Source organism: Heterocephalus glaber, unplaced genomic scaffold (genome assembly GCF_053883595.1).
Source record: "Heterocephalus glaber isolate CG9 unplaced genomic scaffold, H.glaber_assembly_v1.0 deba00001452, whole genome shotgun sequence".
Classification (NCBI taxonomy): Eukaryota; Metazoa; Chordata; class Mammalia; order Rodentia; family Bathyergidae; genus Heterocephalus; species Heterocephalus glaber.
Window position 1 is genome coordinate 15,985,925 of NW_028258302.1, and position 19,925 is coordinate 16,005,849.

Here is a 19,925-nt window from a genome sequence, read left to right on the forward strand (position 1 = left end):
CTGGAATGCAAGGCCTATCCTGCATCCCTGGGCCCTTATGACCTCTCTAACCTTTCCTTTCTTCCATTCCAAGCCGAGTTGCAGCTTCAGCTGTGAACTGCTGGCAGTTTCCCAAATATATCACTTCCTCCAGGACACTTTCCCTGACCTCAGGATATGATGTTCCCTGCTGTTGGGACTATCTTTGTCCACATCCCACTTTTAAGGGCTCTTACCTATCCTTCAGTCTCAGCTCCAGTGTCATTTCCCCAGGGAAGCTCTCTGGGTAGGCATCTAGCGAGGTCATCATCTGTGTGGGCTCCTGTCTCTGGCACGAGATGGGGGAGGATTCTTGGGGAAATGATGGGGCTGCTTCCGAGGGCATCCTTCCATTTCCTCTCCTTGGGCCTCAGTTTACACAGAACATACCACCCCCTTGGTTTACTGGTCTCCATCTGTTCCTGCTCAAGGATGAGTCAAGGGTTGGGGGGCTACTCAGGTGGGGTCCAGGGCTCTGTCCACGCTCCATGGATGCCTTCCAGAACTACTGCCCATTGCCTATCCCGATCCAGGAGATCATAGTGGAGACACCTGCCTTGGCTGCTGAGCAACAGAGGTATGGGCAGGCAGAGAAGTGAGGGCCTGGGGTGGGGGTTGGCCACTGGGACACTGAAGGCCTCTAGGCCTACAGGAGCCAGGAATCACCCAACACACCAGCACCCCCACTCTGCATGCTGCGCGTCAAGTCTGAGAATGGGGAGCAGGCCTTCCTTCTGATGATGCGGCCTGAGGACACTGTTGGCACCGTGCGTGCCCTGCTAGCACAGGCCAGGTAGGGACAGGGCAGGGCTGGGGGCTGTAGGGAGGCTCTGGCCCTGTAGCCCAGCATGATCTACTCTGCTGGGCCCCCAGGGCTGTGGATGCTCCCACCTTTGAGATCTTCAGCACATTCCCACCCACAGTCTACCAGGATGATGCACTCACGCTCCAGGACACAGGCCTGATGCCCAGTGCAATGCTGCTAATGCGGGCATGCAGGGCCCAGCTGCCCAACCCTGGCTTTGGCCCGAGCTTGGGCTCTGGCCCCAGCCCTGAATAAAGTGCTGCCCCTGACACAATCAGTTCTACAAGGCTCTCTTGGCAGGGCTCTCTCCAGGGGAAGGGGTAGGCCCAGTTGGGCCAAGGAAGGGTCGGTGCTGACCCTCCCCTTAGTAACTTGAGCCCCAGCTGGTTGGCTTGGTGCTGGGTCTTTGTACTCAAGCTTCCTCTTTCTCCCAGGCAGGGCTAAGGGGAGCCTGTGAAGGGAGGGATCCTGAGAAGGGAGTGGCCAGGCCTTGCTGGGTTTACATTCTCAGACTCAGCTGGAGGCAGGAGAGCCTCATTGTACATGTGTGCATCGATGCACACAGATCCACAAGCTTGCAGGGACACTTCCTCAGCACTGCATAAAGCCACTGCCACTACACCCATGGCCTTAAACTTACAGAACTGCAGCTGTGCACCCACATCCACAACATACCCACACTTAGCAATCTACTCCAACACAGGCAGGCAGCCACTCACTGACAGGCATACTGAGGGACACCAGCACATGCATATGAACTGGAGGTGGCCCATCCACTGTCTCCAGAAACTACTGGTCCATACAAGCACGTATGTACCAGACAGAGATCCAAACACACACACTGACACAACACACACAAAAGTGAAAGACACATGAGCACAGCTTCAACACAATCACAACTACCAACTTTACCAGGACAGGGACTCAGGATGCCTAGGCCACAACCAAACAGACAGTGCCAATGGAATGGGCATTTAATTGTCTCTAAGGTATTCCCAGGAGGGGGACTGCGGGGCCTTTGGCAGAGCTCTGGCTAATGGAACTAATAGAAGTGCCCAACAGCCAGCTCCAGGCAGGTTGGCAGCCCCAAGGCCTGGCTGAGGACAGCCAGCATTGGGGCTGTTTTAAGACAATTTCTGAGACAAGTAGATAAGGAATGTTGCCTTTGAATGGAGAAAAGGGAACTACAGAGAGGGAGGAAAAGGGGTATAGGTTAGGGTGAGGGACTCCAAGGTAAGAAAGTTAGGAACAACAAGGAGTTGGTCACAACAAGGAGTTGGTCACAGGGTCCTTCACGGCTGGGTGAGATCTGTGGGAGATTGTGGTGCTGAGTCCAGTGGGAACAGTGGGCTGGCTCGGTTCAGGCCAGCTTCAGGAATTCCTGCAGTGTGTTCTGTTCCACAGCCTCCACGAAGAGCTCATAGTCCTGGGGGAGAAGGATGGGGTGGTCAGCTGAGTGTTGGAGGCCCAAGTGCTTTGGTATGACCCTGACTGGAGTCCACTTACAACACTCCCCCAGCCCCATCCCCAGGGCCATACCCCACAGTACTGGTCCCCATTGACAATCTGGGGTGGGGTGGCCTTGGGGTTGCCTGCCAAGGCTCGCATCTCATCCCGCAGGGCGTTGTCCTGGGAGATGTCCACCAGCTGGTACTGGATGCGCTTCCCGTCCAGGATGCGGGTCACCTCACTCTGCTGGGACTTGATCTGGGGGCAGAGGGTGGATAGGGTGAGTGAGCAGGGTGGATTTATGGGGCAGACTCTGGGCAGATGTGACTAGGAGTTTTTGTCCCCTTGTCTCTTGCCCACTCTAGAGGAGGCTGTGGCCACTGGGAGTTGGGAGAGTCAGGCTCCAGGTGGCACAGAATGAAGGACCACTACCACGGGGTGGGGATCAGAAAGTAGTGGAGTCGGATGAAGTTCAAGACAGGGAAAAGAGGAACTGAGCGGGGTAAGGCAGGGCAGGCCTGGCTGGTGGCTTACCCACTCCGCCTTCGCATGGTGGGGGAGATGGGTAGGATAAGGACGCGCTAGGGAGTGCAGAGAATGGGGGGGGGGTGTCCCAGGGATGGGGGATGGGCGTGGGCAGTTCATGCCAGGGCTGCCGAGGACCCAGGATACCCAGTGAAGGGCTCAGGATGGGGTCGCGGTCCCCAGACCCAGGAGACCGGGTCAGCACCTCAAGGCTCCCCACCCTGCTCTGGCTCCGTGGTGGGGGCAGCTCCGGGGCGCCTGGGTCGGGAGCCCTGGGAAAGGCCGAGCTCTTCTCAGGGCCAGCCGGCGCGCACTTACTTCTCGGGAGCCGGTGACCGACGTGCTGTAAACGCGCAGACCGCTCATGCTGCAGGCGGACGAAGGTATGGACAAACGGAGGAACGGTGATAGTGGCAGCTGCACTGCTGGGAGACGACGCTGCCGTGCTTGGGAGCGGTTTCCTTCCTGCTCCGCCCGCAAGTCACTGTTCTTGGGACCAATGGGTGACGCAGGCAGGCAGGGCGGGGCATGCGAGACACCGCCCCATGCGGGGGAGATACCCTCCCTTCCCCCAGGGTTGGCCTGCCCGCTGGCAGTCTTCGTGAGGACCCAGTCCTCTGCAGCTGCGCTGTCCACACCACACCGTCAGCCCTTCCCAGACCTGAGGCGCAGAGTGAGGCTGCGGAGGGACCAGATGGCAAAAAGGCCCGCAAGGTGGGGCCGAGGGCTTAGCAAAGTTCTCCCAGATTCTGGTATACCCAGCTACCCACCCTCCAGTACCAAGCGTGGTCTCCATCATAGTATAGCTCTGCTTGGAACTTTGAGAGGCTTGTGTTGTTTCCAAACCTAAAGTTACTGGAGGAGGTAAACCAAAACAGGGCGGCTCCTGCCACATTTTCCCTACAGCTCCTAAATCCAGACAGGTTTAGACAAGGACTGTGGCCTGAAGCAGGGACCACACCCTCCAGGAACCAGGAGACCTAGAGGCTAATAGCGCTGGCAAAGGTTAATGCCTGGGGTCCCCAGTCTTGGCTCAGGCTGGCCCCCAACTCCACCTTGCAGTGGTACTGCACGGCCATTACTATTTCCAACAATAATTCAGAGTTCCGAGGCAGCACACCAGAAGCAACTAGCCCCGATTTGGAGACTAGTCTATCTGTGTGACTGGACATAAAGACCCTTAGGGTTCAGACAGGCCACAGCCCCTGAAGACAGCCCTACCTCTCTGAGGCACACAGTGCCTGCTTTGCTGAGAAACCACTTCCTCGCAGAAACCCAGAGGTCACTGACTTCCTGAGAAGCCTGCTGAAACTTTCCAATGTCAGCCAGCTCTATGACTCAGGGGAGCTATGCCAAACAAAAAGTAGTGTGGGCAGAATGACAAAGAACCAGAAGTGGTAAAGATATGGACATAAAGCTGGACCTATCAAAAGTCCCTCCTTGCTTCTGCCTGGGGAACTCCAATACCCAGCTTTTGGCTTTGAAAAACCAAAGTGAGGGGTGAGGCAGGAGGATACTAGGTGGTGATGGAACACTAGAAAACCAAGCATCTGTTAAATATTTTATTCTGTAATCAAAATAGGCAATACAAACCAGTTGGCATAACAAATATTCATATAAATAACTGCTTATAAACTTTACAAAGAAAAATACCCCTGAGCGTGGTGGCTGGGCTCCCAACACAGGGTGGAGACCAACCAGGCAGCTCTGCTTTAAGAGGCAGGAGCCCAGAGGCTGAGGGGGTAGCCAACCAGGCGGAGCTGCTCTGAATGGAAGGGATAAGTCACTCCACAAATAAAACACAAACTTGTAAAAACACTTAAGGAGGAGGCTCATTCAGGCCTGAGTGAGGTCCGGGATGCTGCCAACAGCCCAAAGTCTTTTGGCTGTCTCTAGGCCCCAGAACTGCTTTGCTCCTCATATCCACACATGGCCCCGGCTTGGCCTGGCTCCAGAGTTAGAGGAGATCTGGGGCTGGCCCAACAACCAAATGCTAACAACTGTGAAGATGCTCCCTAAACCAGAAAGCAGAGGGTCCAAAGCCTCCAGAATAAACAAAAATACTTTCAGGAAACACTGAAAGCGGTATCTTAAAAGGTGACCCACACTGGGTACTCTGAACTCTTCATAGAGACGAGAGGAAATGAGGGAAAGAGCTCCCCCAAACAGGCACAAATCAAGGGGGACCTGGCCTGGGGGAAGGGGTGAGCAGCTTGACAGTTACTCTGTGGTCTTTGGGGGGAAAATCCTACCCAAGCCTAGAACTACAGAGAATTTGCACTCAAAGCCCAAGAAAGGGGTACCTGGAAGGCCTGAAACAAAGAATGAGGACGCTATGCTGACCACATGGCCAGGACTCCAAGGAGATAGGGCAGCTGAGGAGGTGATCTCCAGTAAAGATGCCACAGCATAAAAAAAAAAAAAAGGATGGCATGGCAGATTAAGGAGCCCGAACTGTAACCTAGTCTAGGCACCTAATCCTAGTGGCTTCTTTGCTAACAAGCAGATCACCCTGAGGCTTCTGTGAGGACAACAGCCCTGAGGAAGAAACAGTGGGCCTCGGATAAAAAAAATCCAAAAAGCCAGCCCAGTTCCCAGAAAGGGTGGCACATGAGGCCTGAGAAGTCTCAAATGGTCATTGCTACTTATCTCAGCCTTTCCAGGCCTCTCTAATGAGTTTTAGGATCAGCAAGACCAAGATATGGAGTAGGAATGGATGTGGACCCATCCTGGAGGATGGAGAAGGGACCTAAGCAGCTTCTCTGCCTTCAATGTCACCCCAGAGCTGGGAACAGTGAAGACTTATCAGGTGAACCTGCAAAAGTTAATAACTCACCCTCAAAAGGTAAATTAGGATAAGAGGACAAACAGCCAAATAAGGCAAAGCCAGTGTAGGGCAGGGCAGGTACACTTCCTCTCAACAGTCCTTGGTCCCCAGATGCAGGCTCTTCCCCCTCCACCCCTCAATCTCCTCTCTGGGAATAGCAGCAGACAGGCTGCAAGACTGGCAAGGCTGCAACTTGCTGGCCAGGCTACTAGCAGCTCAGGTCCTCCTAAGGGAAATACAGCCTGTCCACTCCCAGCACTCTTCACTGTGTGGCACAGTTTTCTCCCATGTCCTGGGCATATCTGTCTGACATGGTGGTTCTTAAGTCCTCAATGTCCTGACGCAGCTGTTGAACCTCTTCTAGTTTCCTCCTGATCACATCTGGCTTCTGCAAATCTGGCTGAGTCCCTCCTGGGTGCTGTGGGGCTGAAGAGGAGAGCATTTCATGTCAGTCATCTGGTAGACACTTTCTTGAATGTGGTGCTGAGGCTGCAACCCAGGGCTTCAACTAATGCATGCTAGGTCAAGTGCTCTACTGCTGAGCTATATCCCCAGCCCTAGGGCCATTTTCTTTTAAAAAAAAACACTGGGGATAACTTGCTACTGAAGACCCATTTTGGGTTTGTACTTCGTGCAAATACCCTTATAAGGATGCCTGTTTGCAAAACACTGAAGGCCTACTTTGTAAAACATAAATTTTCAGAGGGCAGTGACTAGGCATATGTACCTGTTTACTCACATTACCATTAGGAAAGTTAAATGCCTTGAGAATAAAAGCCCCTCTCTCAAGGGTCCCAGACTGGCCTGAGGACTCACAGTGAATGCCCAGGAGCAGGGACAGATTGGGGTCATGGCCCTGGGCTCTCTGGGTCACAATGCTGCAGACGGCCTGCAGATCTTGAAGGCAATTGGCCAACTCCTGATGCAGCTCAAATGTCAGCTGGGTTGTGTCTGATGAAGATGGGGACCTTTGTTGAGCCAGGCGCAGGTGTTCCTGCAGTGTCAGATTCTTCTCAATCAGGTCCTGGTTCTGCACTGAGAGCTGAGCAGATAAAGGGGTAAGCATACTAACCCAGGCCCAGGGAGCAGTATCTGTATATGTGTATTGTTGGGGGTGGGTTGCAAAATGTGTATGGAGAGGGGGTGTGAATCACACGCAATGCCCTCCCTCCCCAACAGGCTTAGCACCCCGGCCTCCCCACCACTAGGCCTGCTTCCTCCTGAAGATAGGATGGGACCACAGGGATCCAGCAGTGAAGAGGAAGCTGCTCTTCACCAGGCTCTGAGTATCTGCCTCCAGGTTTCTGTCCAGGAACCAGAGATGTCCCCGCCCGTAGGAACTCTATCTGAAGCCAGTCCCTCAGCCAACTGTTAGCCAGGCTATTAGAGATGGCCTAATGTGAACAGTGAAATCTGAGGAGACACTGGTTTCAATCTCTCCCTGCCACCCTGATCAAAGTGGCCACCAGCCAGCCTGATCACAGGCTGTCAGAAGAATAAAGGGGTCAAGAAAGACAATGATAGTGGCTGCTGGGTATGGGGCTAGGGAAGGTGGAGACCTGGAGGACACAGGGCCTAAACATGTCCTGCTTTTTCAAACCTTCATCTAAATGGAGTTAGGGTTTTTGTATGTCTGTGTCACTTTCCCTTTTCCTGACAGCTCAATCAACTCTCCTTTCCTCTATTCTGTTTTTTTCTTTTGGTAGTACTGGGGATTGAACCTAGAAAGTACTGAGCCAGTGTCCCTCCATCTCACTAAATTGCTCAGAGTGGGCTCAAACTTGTGATCCTCTTGGCTCAGCATTGTTCGAGTAGCTAGGATCACAGGGATGCACCACTACACTGGGCTTCCATTCTGTTGTTTGTTTTTTGGGTTTTTTTTGAGACAGGCTCTCACTATGTAGCCCAGGCTGGCCTTGGACTCACAGCAATCCTGCCTCAGCCTCGCAAGTGCCGAGTGTGGGGATTACAGGCGTGCGCCACCACACCTGGCCCATTCTGTTTTAAGAACTCTCAGAGTTCCTCCTTCAGTCTCAGCCCTCCACCCAGACTGGGCCATGTGGCAATTCTAGCTCTGGAGACTTCTTCCTAGGCACTCACCAGTGAACCTGGTGGCACCCTGCTGACAGTTCTGTTTACTACCTGAAGATAACTATATTCTCAGTCTTCTTGAACCCTTCTGCCCAAACCCTATAAAACTGTGGTTACACTGAGACAAAAGGAAGAGAATAACTTCCCACATCTAGAAAGCACTGCTTGGTAATTATGGTCACTCTAAAGGGGCCTCTAACATAAAGGATGATGCCATGTTATCTTTCCTCTCATCTGTTCAAAAAGCTCAGCAGGGACCTCTGCCACACTGGGGCTCTTAGGGAAGGGAGGAGAGAGGGCACACAAAAATCAGGTTTGTGGAGTCTGTACTAAGAGGCCTGGCCAATGTTGCTCACCTCCTTCACAGCTGTACGAAGCTGCTGCAGAGCCATCTCCCTCCGCTGGGCCTCTTCTCTCAGAGCCTGGCTTGTTCCTTCTTCTTGAGCCATTTCCTGCTCTAGGCTCTGAATTCCACAGCAAGATGTTGTGGAGAACACATCAACAGTAATAAGTCTGGTTCAGACCATATCGCTTCTGGCCTAGACTATACAGTATACTGAAGCCCAACCCACACACCACTGCTGAGAAATTATTTTAGAACAGTTGTGTTGACTTATGGCATGTGTGCTGCAGCCAGCTGGCTGTTATCACTGAAAGCTCTAAAAGATTTGCCATCACTATTTTAGAAGATCCCTGATCTATATATGACTTCTCATTTAAACTCTTTGATAGCCTCTGGCCACATACCAAATTGAGGCCAGCTTCTCAACAGGGGATTGGGAGCCATTCAACTCCTGTTTACCTTCCTATCCCTATCTCTTTTCACCTTCCAAACAGCCTCTGCCCCAGCCACACTGAATCACTGGTCTTCATCCCCCAAAGCTTCAGCTCCGAAGTCTTTGCTTGCTCTTCTTTCCCTTTGTTCAGATAGCTCTTGTGCTCTGCCTCTTCTGCTCTGACTCTAGGAAGGTCCAAGGCCCACCTGACCCTTCTTCAATCTGCAAGTCAGATCCAGGTAATCCTAATCCCATCTGTCATTCACACTCTACCTCAGCTCATGAGTCTATGTGCTTAATATTTGGTGGGCTATACACAGGCCTTTCTTCTCCATTTAAACACAACTTTCTTGAAAGCAGAGAATGAGCCATTCAGCTGAGTTCAATATTTTGTTAGCACCTCCTATGATAGGTACTGTAGATAGTGAAAAGAACACCAAATAGTCCCTGTCTGTCAGGAGCTAAGAGCCTGATAGATACTGTGTATGAAATTTTTTTTTTGGTATTGGTGATCAAACTTGGGACCTTGTGCTTTCGAGGCAGGTGGTGGAACCACTGAGCTAAATCCCTGGCCTTGAAATGTTTTTTTGGGGGGTACTGGGGACTGAACTCAGGATCTTGCGCTTGCGAGGCAGGCACCAGAACCACGGAGCTAGATCCCCAGCCATGAAATGTTTTGATAGATGGAAAGGAGAAGGGCACACTCACAGGCATCTCATCGTGTGTGTGTGTGTGTGTGTGTGTGTGTGTGTGTGTGTGTGTGTGTTTGTGTGTGTTGGTCAAAGTCACAGGGAGGGAAATACTTTAAAGTTTTTTATCTTACCTCTCTTTCTATTATTCCAACACTCTCCCAATTATAAAACTTATTTGAACAAATAATGTATAAAATTTTTTACAGTTTCCCATTCTATGTTAATAAAAAATGTAACTGTCAGGGCTGGGGATTTAGCTCAGTGGTTCTGCCGCCTGCTTCAAAAGAGCAAGGTCCCAAGTTCGATCCCCAGTACCAAAAAAACCCAAAAACAAAAACAAAAAAACCCCCCAAAAAACCAAAACAAAACAAAAATGTAACTGTCAAGGAAAATACCTCATGACCATGAAATACCCAAGGTGACCATGATCAATCCACCTTACTCTCAGAAATTCATGTGACATTTTAAATTGCCTGAATAGTCTCATCATGGGTAAGTGTAAAATTTAAAATGTTAGGCTTAGGACTAAAGATGTATAGTAGTTGACCATGTGCTTGGCATGTGAGTCTCTGGGTTCAATCTCCCACACCAAAAAATAATAAAATAATAAAGGGTGGGCTTTTCCAACTTTCATCAAACTTTAGGGTTCCTGGAAATTTACTTTGAGATCCATTAAAAACTCTACTAAAGACCTGACGTTAAAATTATCTATCTATCCATCCACCCATCTACCTATTTATTTTTGCAGTACTGGGAATCAAACTCAGGGCTTTTATACTGAGCTACATCCCCGGGCCTTTTAAAAAAAATTTAATTTTGAGACGGATCTCATTAAATTGCCCAGGCTGGGCTCAAATGTGGCCCCCTCCTTCCTCAAGCTCCCAGAGTGCTGGGATCACAGGTGTGTGCTGCCACACTCCGCTTTTATTTTGAGACCAAGTCTCACTGTGTAGTCCAGGATGGCCTAGGGTTCACTATGTAGCCCAGGCTGGTCTTGAACTTGCAATCTTCCTCCCTCGGTCTCCCCCAAAACCTGACATCTTAAATTAATACATAATTTGATACTGGGCTTGACTATCTCCTTACAGGACTTGAAAGAAGTGAACTAAAGAAAACAGAGCCTAATCCATACAATGGCCAAGGCAGGACTACAGCTGCCAGTTCTCCCTCAGAGTGAGTGCATTTCATGTATTTTAGCACCCAAAGAGAACTTGAGTGAACCAGCTTCACTCAAAATTTCTTGAAGAACCCAATTAAAGATATGGCCCCTCTGACCTAAAATAGAAGCCAGGAGCAGTCTTTGGTTCTTCTCTATTCTTCAACTCCTTACATCCTATCAGTCTCCAATTCCTCCTAAAAGTCACTACTTCAATCTGTCTCTTCACATCTTCTTCCTGCAACACTCTGTTCCCTCATCACCTCATTCTGAATTCTGTAAGACTTTTACACTTGATCTTAGCCAAAAGGCCGAGAAGCGATGAACTCTGTAAGACTTTTGGTGGTGCCTCTCTCCAGGTTGCTGCCACTCTGCCACACTCAAGCTTGAGTTGCAAACTTGACCATATCGTGCCCCAACTAAATGCTCTAAGAGATCTCATCACATACCTGAAGATTAAACACCAACACAGTCAGATAGAAAATAGAAGGCCCCTTTCCATAGGTCAGATCCCCCAGCTCTCCACTGATTGCCTTAAACAATAGCCATGCACTGCATAATGCTGTTTTGATCCATGGACTACATATGTGAATGTGGTCTCATAAGATACTGTCCAGTGATGCTTAGTCTACGAAAGTACATTCTATAATATTTGTACAATGATGGAATCAACTAACATCATTTTTCAAAAAAAAAAAAAAAAAAGAAAGGGATCCTGGTCATTAAGTGGTAGATGACACTATTTCAACAATATCAACCTCTTTCAAGTCCACGTTCAAACCATGCTGTTTCATGCCTCCATGTTCTTCCTATTGGAATTCCAGTGCCATCCTTCCCAGCTCCTCTTTTTTGCCTGGCTAACTCCTCACCCTTCAAGGCTCAGGAACTCCAGAACCCTTTCCTTGCTGGCCTTCCCTCACTGATTCTTCTGTGCTCACCCCCAGGGTGAGGTGAGCACTGCTCTCAAAGCACCATGGTGAAGTTCCCCTCATATCTGTCCTACCCACAAGACTGCAGACTCTAAAGGACTGAGCGAGTTACATTCTTCTTGAATCCCTAATGCCAAGCAAGCTGCACAGCAGAGAACAGAATGAAGGGTTTCCATCATTATGTCCTACCCTCCAAAGCCCAATGACTCATAGCTCACCTGAACTTGTAAGCGCAACTGATCCATCTTCTGCTGCTGCTTCTCCAAAATCTGAAAGGCAAAATTATCAAAGAAGGCTCCACATACAAGGCTGATGTTGTGGTCAGAGAACAAGGGTTACACCAAGATCTGTGGTTTGGGCATCAGGTCTTCTAGCTACAGCCCATTAATTGGGAGAACAAGACTAGTTAGCTCTGCCTAGAGAAATTTTACTCAGATACCTGATCTTGACTATCCAGCTTCACACTTGTATGACTCCTATGCTCCAGTCACCCAGAGGTTTACACAAGAATGCAGTGTCGACCCATGACCACTACTAGAAGTAGGAGGAACCCTCACCCTAATGACTGCAAGCCTCCAGGTTGGTTAGAACTATGGTCACACTGACCATCCAAGGAGAGACCCTGAATAGCCCCCACTTCCATAGGTGTTCTCTGAACCATTTTTGGGTCTTCTTTGATGATCTACACAGTCTCACCAGCAAGCCACAGACTGGCCCTTCTCTGATAACTGAGAAATCAGGCCACTTTGCTGATTAGAACTCTGCCTAATGCAAGTATGGACCTGAGCCCTGACTGAAGTGTACCAAGCTTTGGTATACCACTTTGGGTCTTCTAGTCTCGATGTTGAGAGGTATGTTCTCCTAAATTGTTTTGGTGGTGGTACATTAAGTAGTACATTAAGTCCCCAACTTATGAACGAATTCCAGGAGAATTGTTTGTAATCAAATTCATTTGTAAGCCAACAAAGTGAGTCTTATACAGTACATCTGTGAAAGTTTACAACTTGAATGTTTGTAAGTTGGGGGCTTACTGTACTGAATTGAACCCATGGCCTTTGACTGAGCTACATCCCAAGCCATTTTTTAATTTTTATTTTGAGACAACGTCTCACTAAATCACTAAGTTGCCCAGGCAAGGCTTCAAATTGCAATCCTCCTGCCTCAGCCTCTTGTGCTAGGCTTTCAAGGATACACCAACATGATCAGCTCCTTCCTAACTTTGGCCTAAATTTCTGATAAGTACAGTTTGCCTATCATAGGTTGAATATCTAAAGTGCAAGCTTAGGGCCAGAGATTTAACTCAGTGGCACCGCGCCTGCCTTACAAGCACAAGATCCTGAGTTTGATCCCCAGTACTGGGAAAAAAAATAAATAAATAAAATAAAATAAAATAAAACAAAACACAAGGCAGGGGGAAATTTAGAAAACAGAGAAAGGCTATTGTTAGCAGATCCTTGGTAGCCTAAGGCCAAGAATTCATGGTTCCTTTTAAGTACCAAATTCTCTCATTCATTCATTCAGTACTAGAGATTGAACCTGGAGCCTTGTGCATGCTAGACAAGCACTTTGCTATTAAGCTACACTCCCAGACCCTTTAAAATTTTATTTTGAGACAGTCTCACCAAGTTGCCCAGGCTGTCCTTGAACTTGTAATCTTTCTGGCTCAGCCTTCCAAGTTACTGGGATTACTGATGTGTGTCACCAATGCCCATATCTGGCTCCACAATCTTCTCTTTCCTCTCAGACTAAACCTCATAGTTTAGACACCCTTAGTCACCTTTCGGAGGGAACCACATTCCTTCTGCAGGGACTCCATTTCCACTTTGGGATCTTCTCCACCAGCTTCTCCCACAGACTGCTTATCTTGCAGGCTGAAAGACAATAGCCTGTTCAAGAACTCTGAAGTCAAAAATAACATGGCTTTGAGTCCTGGTTCTACTATTTATTGCATGTCTGAGATAAGACACTTACTTAGGCCCCTCTAGGTTGTAGATGAGGATGATGTCTTAAGTCTTTTTTTTTTTTTTGGTACCGGAACCACTGAGCTAAATCCCCGGCCCTAAGTCTTTTGTACTGTAGGGTGGGCTGTAAGAAGATACTCAGCATGTTGGTTGTCTGTCCTATGAGAAGAATCTACCAATGTGGCATCAATTCTCTACTTGCCAAAGGCTGTTTTGTTTTGATATATAAAAAATAATCATTCATCACATATATCTAGACTATAAAAGTCATACATGTACATTGTAGGAATTTTGGAAAATACAAAAGAATTCTTTTTCTTAGCATGTATAGTCTAGGTCAGAGCCAACCTTGTCCCCTAACTCTGCTTCTGATTCCAATCAATGGCCTCCTCCATTGGGTTCCTCACAATCACTTCCATCATGGCTTATATGCTAAGATAAACAACAGGGTCACTGTGGTTGAATATGGGATGGGAAATCCATCCATCCATTAGGAACTACATTTAGTCCAAGAGGCTGTTGAAACACAGCCATCATTTTCAGAAGCTGCTATTAATATGAAGGAACTCCCAAGACACTCTGAGAGCACATTATAGCATGTTGTTTTTTTTCTCAGAAACTGTCCTGAAATTGACAGCAATTCTGGGGCTGAGAACAAACAGATGCTACTGACAGCCTATAGCATAAAAGGTTTGAAATGTGGATAACCCCAGACTTCAGTACCAGGATCTATTTTTGAAAATATACAGATACCCTGTTTCCTAGTTTATGAAGTGTTTTCATTCATCCAATATATAGTACTCAAGGATTATTATATGCCAGGCACTGAGTTGGATCCTCCCAAAAGACACTGGTAAGCACCCACTAAACCACCACACATACATTCTACTCTATCCCATAGTTCTTGCCCATCATTAGCTTTTTTATCATTCACAATCCAAAGAAAATGAAGCTCAGAGATGTAAGCAAATGCGTACAACCACTTAAAGTCATACAGGTAAGTAAGTGGGGGTAGTGAGGACCAGAACTGAGCTCTCCCCTCCTTCCCTCAATCCCACAGGAGTATTTACTTATGTCTAGTGGAGGAGAATTCTGCTTCTCTCTGTCTTAGGCTTTCCAGCTGAATCTCCTTCTCTCTGCAGGTTGCCCGGGTCTCCTCCAGCAAACTCTCCAACTCAGTCACTCTCTCTTGGAGCTCTGTGGTCTTCAACTCAGAATCCTTAAGCTAAGAGAGAAGATCTCATGCTTAGATCAATAAGAAACAGAAGACTGAATGGATACCTCAAAACATTTTCAGTCCAGTTTTGCAGATGTGAATCTAGACGTGACTCTTTCAAGATTTTCCTTTAGGAAGTAGCCTTTTAGGATGTGCACAGAAAATAACGAGAAAGTCCTTCTGCCCAGCCACTCCTGCTCTGCCCCACGTATGCCCAGACATTGCTACTACCTGCTGGCTCTGCTTCTGATGGTCTTCTAGTGTAGGCAGGTCAGCCAGGTAACGCTCCAAGGTCTCAATATGCTGCTGCTTCTCACGGTTCTGCTCTGATTCCTTCTGACATTTCTTTTTCAAATTATTGATATGCTTATCACGACCTTTGACCTAGGGAAAGAAATGTTAAAGAGTCTGTCTCTATTCACTCCTCTAGGACCCTGAACATCAATTTTTTTCAAAGTGACCATTGTCTCTGTCCTCAAGACAATTTGTTGTGCTGCAATGAAGGCAGGAAGTTCCAACAAATTCTGCCATTTGAGATTAAGGCATAAACTGCAGAGTTAACACACCTAAGTTTTCCTGTCAAGGGCAGGGATGAAGGGCTCCAAAGGCAGTTCTAAAAATTGGTAGTACTGGGCCGGGGATTTAGCTCAGTGGTTCCGCTGCCTGCCCCACAAGCGCAAGGACCCGAGTTTGATCCCCAGTACCCGCTCCCCACAAAATTTGGTAGTACTGGGCTGGGAATTTATCTGAGTGGCACTGTGCCTGCCTCTCAAGCACAAAGTCCTAAGTTCAATCCTCGCTCCGTACCAAGAAAAAAAAACCAAACTGGTAGTACTTCTGTTTTATAATAAATAATCTGTTCTGTAGGTTCTAGAGGTGACCTCTAAGCCATTGGAATTTTCTGAATAGGACAGTGTCTTTGTTATGCATAAAGGACCAGAGTCTATCACTGAGTGAATTTATCCTAATGGAGCACTCAAGAATGGGGTTGGTCATCAGTAAAGATAAACTTGTATGAGTAAATCTCTTGCAGGAACAGGAGAAGCAGGACAGGGCCTAAATAATGAAACTCCAATAAAAACTCTAGACACTTAAGCTTGGTGGGCTTCCTAGAGAATAAACATATGGATATGCTGGGAGGGTCCACACATCCTCATTCCCCATGAAGATGGAGCTGCTTTTAGGAGCCTCCCAGACCTCAGCCTGTATCTCTCTTGATCTGGGCATTCCTGAACTGTATCCTTTATACTAAGACTGTAAACAGACTGGGTAGCTGAGTGGGGAGTATTACTTGAGTGGAGGGGTTTGATTCTAGCCTAGGAAACAATCTCAGATCCCCAGCTCAAAAACAACAAATAAGCAAATTATAATCGTAAGTATAGTGTTTTCTGGAGTTCTGAAAATTGGTCTAGAGAATTATTGAAAGGGTCACAGGAATCCCTGGATTTGTAAGTTGGTCAGTACAGGTGGCCTGGGGACCTCAGAACTTGCAGTTGTCATCTGAAGTAAGTGTATCTTGTTGGAGACAGTGCCCTTAAACTTGTGTGGAGTCCAGTGTTAATCCAGGTGGTCTGCCTCAGAATTGAATTTCAGTAGTATACACAACTTCCCTACAGACATACAGGAAAGTTCAGGTGCGTTAACTCTGGATGTTCTGTTGAGAAAGGTAATAAACTCTTGCCTACAAACCACACATAATATAAAGCTGAGCAATCATGTGAAAGGGCTTATGAGACTATAAACTCTGACAGGAAGGGCTAGATCCATTTTGCTAAATATCATAAAACATAGTATGATGCTTAGCAAAGAGCAGGCACTCAATTCAAGCTCAGCCTGGGCAACTTAGCAAGACTGTCTCAAAATAAAAAAATAAGAGGGCCGGGGCTTTAGCTCAGTGATTCTGCTACCTGCCTCAAAAGCGCAAGGACCTGAGTTTGATCCCCGGTACCAAAAAAAGAAAAAAAATTAAAAATTAAAAAAAAATAAAAAGGGCTAGAGATGTAATTCAGTGCACAGGCTCTGGGTTTAATCGCAGGTAACACACACACATATGCACACATGTACACAAACACAAAGAGTTGGAGATTTCTTTCACTTATGAACAGGAAAGTTGGAGGAGCAAAAGAAAACAAAAAAAAATGAGGCTGATAACTGATATCGAAGAGTACAGGCTTACTCCCATACAAAGACATGCAGTATTAAAAATGATCTTTGAAATTCAGCCCAAAAGCTTTATCCCATTTCTTTTTTGGTTTTTTTTTTTGGTACTGGGGATCGAATTCAGGACCTTGCACTTGCGAGGCAGGCGGTGGAACCACTGAGCTAAATCCCCGGCCCTAGTTTTATCCCATTTCTAATCTGTACCCTTCAAGCTCCAAACCTGTGATTCTGACATTCAATATGTATCAGAATCACCTGGGAAGGTTACTGAAAATGCTGAAAACCCATTTTTGATTTAAAAAAAGTAAAACTGACCACCACAGATGTTTCTCTTCAAAAATGTATCTACCAAATGACAGGAAGGAAATAAAATATTAATCTAAAAAAAAAAAAGCAGAAGAGACAAAAGTGTGTAAGACATTTTTTTTTTTTGGAGACAGGTCTCACTATGTAGTTCAGGCTAGCCTTGAACTCACTATGTAGCTCAAGCTCAAACTCATGATCCTCCTGCCTCAGTACCCTGAGTCCCAGGATTACAGGCATGTGCCATCATACCTGGCTTGAGTTTTTAACATGTTTTCAAAAGATGAAAAGTATTGGGTACTTCTGAACTTTAATCCTGAGTTTTCATTAAACGAAAATTTGCTTTCATTGTTTTCTTTCTTAATTCAGCCTCCCTAGTAGCTGGGATTACAGGCATGTGCCACTGCATCTGGCCCAAATGATACTTCTCCTCACCCTACCACTCTGGATACTTGGGGACCGAACCCAGGCCTTTTTATTTTGAAACAGGGTCTTGCTAAGGTACTAAACTGCCCAAGTTAGATTCGAACTTGTAATCCTCCTATCTCAGTCTCCTGAGGAGCTGGAATTACAAGTATATGGCACCATGCCTAACCCAAGTAATTCTTTTTTTTTTTTTTTTGGTACTAGGGATTGAACTCGGGTCCTTGCGCTTGTGCAGCAGTCGGCGAAACCACTGAGCTAAATCCCTGGCCCAAAAGAAATTTTTTTTTTGGTACCGGGGATCAAACTCAGGTCCTTGCACTTGCAAGGCAGACAATGGAACCACTGAACTAAATCCCTGGCCAAGTAATTCTTTTTTTTGGTGCTGGGGATTGAATGCAGGACCTTGTGCTTGGGAGGTAGCCGTGCACCACTAAGCTAAATTCCCTGCCCTAACCCAAGTAATTCTTTTTTTTTTTTTTTTTTTTTTGGTGCCGGGGATCAAACTCAGGACCTTGGGCTTGTGAAGCAGGTGCTGGAACCACTGAGCTAAATCCCCAGGCCCCAAGTAATTCTTAAACACACTGAAGTGTGAGAAGTCAGGCTGTGTGGCACATATCTGTAGTCTCAGCTATTCCAAAGATTGAGGCATGAAGATCGCTAAGGCCAAGAGTCTGAGACTAGCCTAAGAAACATGGCAAGACTATGTCTTTTAAAAAAAAAAAATTGGGCTGGGGATTTAGCTCAGTGGTTCTGGAGCCTGCCTCGTAAGCACGAGGTCCAGAGTTCGATCCCCAGTACCAAAAAAACCCAACAACAACAAAAAATTGAGAAACACTATTCTAGTTGATTTTGATACAAATGTTCCAGAGTTAAACACTGCTAAAGCCCAAGAAGATGGGCTTTAGAGGAAGCTCTATGGAAATTCTTTTTTTTTTGGTACTGGAGATTGAACTTGGGACCTTGTGCTTTTGAGGCAGGCGGCAGAACCACTGAGCTAAATCCCTGGCCCTGGAAATTCTAACATTGGGAGAAATAAACTTCCAAAGTAGCATGCATATGGAATTTTTAGATAGGGTGAGATCCTTTAGATACTTTTTTAGATAGAATGAGATGAAAGCAGACTGGGTGGAATAAATTTACCATAGGTATTCAAACATCTTCCAACAGTGACACCTGGTATGATAGCACAGGCTGGTTTTCCACCTAGGACAGCTGGCAGCACCTTACAACCTGGGACAGTGAGGGATTATACAACTTTCCCTGACTAGGGTATTTTTGTGAAGATGAGGAAGAAATGAGGGGTTTCATTTCCAGTAAATAGGTCCTGCATGAAGCCAATGAAGGGTCTCACCTAACTGGCTTCCCCTGGTTCCAAGAGTGGGGCAGAAACGGCTTAGGCTGTTGGCAGAGAGGGCTGACTGCCAACACCCTTGTAGATTAGAGAGCCATCAACTCCTCAGCTCACCCTTTCTTCCTGTTTCTTCTCTTCCTCTGAATGCTTATGCAGTGTAACTTTAAGAGACTCTCTGATGAGCTGGACTTCAACTTCTGAAGCAGAAAGTTTCTTTTCAAGCTCAATCTTTTCTTTGCTCAAGGTGTCTGTCTTCTGTGCAAATTGTGCACGTAAGAAAGTGTTCTCTCGCTGCAATTCCTGCCAGAAAGATACTTAAGATGTTAACTGTTTCCTACCCTTACAACCCCGTATACTGTACTTTACTTATTCTCAGCACACTTCATGGTCAAGTATCATCTTTCTCCAAGCAATGCTTCTCAAAATATGGTACAAGGACAAATAGTATCACCTGATGCTAGAATTTGTTTAGAAAAGCAAATTTTAGATCTTTAGTCATAGGCCCCCTGAATCAGAAACTCTGGGGATGGATCATTATAATCTGTGTTGTAGTAAATTCTCCAGATGATTTTGATGCACACTGCTGTTTGAGAACCACTGCTTTAAAGCAACATCTGAGGAACTGTAGTAGATAGTGGAAGGAATGCAGGACAAGACATCAGAAGACCTGGGTTTGGGGCCTGACACTTCCTTCATTTATTTTCTATCTGATCTTATTAGGCAAGTACTTCCTCCTTCCTGGACTTCAATATTTGTCATCAGTAAATCAGAGGTCTAAACCAGATTTCTGCCTAAAGGCCCTTCCCACTCTAACATCCTGATTCTGTAAGATGGAATATTGCCTTAACAGGCCCACTATGTGGCAAAGATAGTACTAGAGCCTATCTAATACTCTCACTCAAAAGCCCAAGGTATGAAAACTCAGTCAATAAGCAGGCCTTACCAGGTGTGGTGGTGCACGCCTGTAATCCCAGTACTCTGGAGGTTGAGGCAGGAGGACTGCCTTGAGTTCGAGGCCAGCCTGGACTACACATTGAGACTGTCTCAAAACAACCAAACACACACATACACACGCTTCTTTTCAAGAACTCAAACCCCATACACATTGACCTCCATAAGAATATGCTTGCTGGGTCGGGGATTTAGCTCAGTGGTTTTGCTGCCTGCTGCGCAAGCGCAAGGACCCGAGTTCAATACCCGGTACCAAAAAAAAAAGAAAAAAGAATATGGTTGTTTTCAA

At 46.9% G+C, this 19,925-nt stretch overlaps 3 protein-coding genes across 25 annotated transcripts in view; 1 reads left to right on the plus strand and 2 right to left on the minus strand.

Moving 5' to 3' along the window:
• Ubxn11 (UBX domain protein 11) overlaps window positions 1-8,072 on the plus strand; it is a 29,430-nt gene extending 21,358 nt beyond the window's left edge. For 12 of the 20 annotated variants that reach the window (XM_087215510.1, XM_087215512.1, XM_013074432.3 and 9 more), the window contains 3 exons: window positions 522-595; window positions 671-811; window positions 892-1,097. In XM_087215510.1, the coding sequence (XP_087071636.1) occupies window positions 522-595; window positions 671-811; window positions 892-1,078 (402 nt within the window). In that variant the 3' untranslated portion in view covers window positions 1,079-1,097. Of the gene's footprint in view, window positions 1-521; window positions 596-670; window positions 1,098-6,803 lie in introns of those variants that run through there. The other 8 variants (XM_087215511.1, XM_087215514.1, XM_087215517.1 and 5 more) reach the window with 6 other exon arrangements.
• Window positions 1,780-3,297, minus strand: Sh3bgrl3 (SH3 domain binding glutamate rich protein like 3). The gene is made up of 3 exons (XM_004850643.4): window positions 3,116-3,297; window positions 2,363-2,530; window positions 1,780-2,249 (listed from the first exon to the last, which is right to left on the minus strand). Exons 1-3 carry the CDS (start codon window positions 3,161-3,163, stop codon window positions 2,184-2,186), a joined length of 282 nt encoding a protein of 93 aa, XP_004850700.1. The 5' UTR covers window positions 3,164-3,297; the 3' UTR covers window positions 1,780-2,183.
• Cep85 (centrosomal protein 85) overlaps window positions 4,346-19,925 on the minus strand; it is a 32,799-nt gene continuing 17,219 nt past the window's right edge. For 2 of the 4 annotated variants that reach the window (XM_004850641.3, XM_087215508.1), the window contains 8 exons: window positions 18,800-18,985; window positions 14,677-14,829; window positions 14,300-14,454; window positions 13,046-13,139; window positions 11,487-11,537; window positions 8,072-8,179; window positions 6,441-6,666; window positions 4,346-6,050 (listed from right to left, as the gene is read on the minus strand). In XM_004850641.3, the coding sequence (XP_004850698.1) occupies window positions 5,887-6,050; window positions 6,441-6,666; window positions 8,072-8,179; window positions 11,487-11,537; window positions 13,046-13,139; window positions 14,300-14,454; window positions 14,677-14,829; window positions 18,800-18,985 (1,137 nt within the window). In that variant the 3' untranslated portion in view covers window positions 4,346-5,886. The remainder of the gene's footprint in view (window positions 6,051-6,440; window positions 6,667-8,071; window positions 8,180-11,486; window positions 11,538-13,045; window positions 13,140-14,299; window positions 14,455-14,676; window positions 14,830-18,799; window positions 18,986-19,925) is intronic. The other 2 variants (XM_087215507.1, XM_087215509.1) reach the window with 2 other exon arrangements.

What these genes read in the sequence shown, in the direction of transcription:
- Sh3bgrl3 (XM_004850643.4), bottom strand. Translation starts at nt 3,163, where the DNA reads ATGAGCGGTCTGCGCGTTTACAGCACGTCGGTCACCGGCTCCCGAGAA. An exon ending in CGGTCACCGGCTCCCGAGAA is followed by an intron (nt 2,531 to 3,115) that starts GTAAGTGCGCGC and finishes CTCTGCCCCCAG; the next exon opens with ATCAAGTCCCAGCAGAGTGA. An exon ending in ATGGGGACCAGTACTGTGGG is followed by an intron (nt 2,250 to 2,362) that starts GTATGGCCCTGG and finishes CTTCTCCCCCAG; the next exon opens with GACTATGAGCTCTTCGTGGA.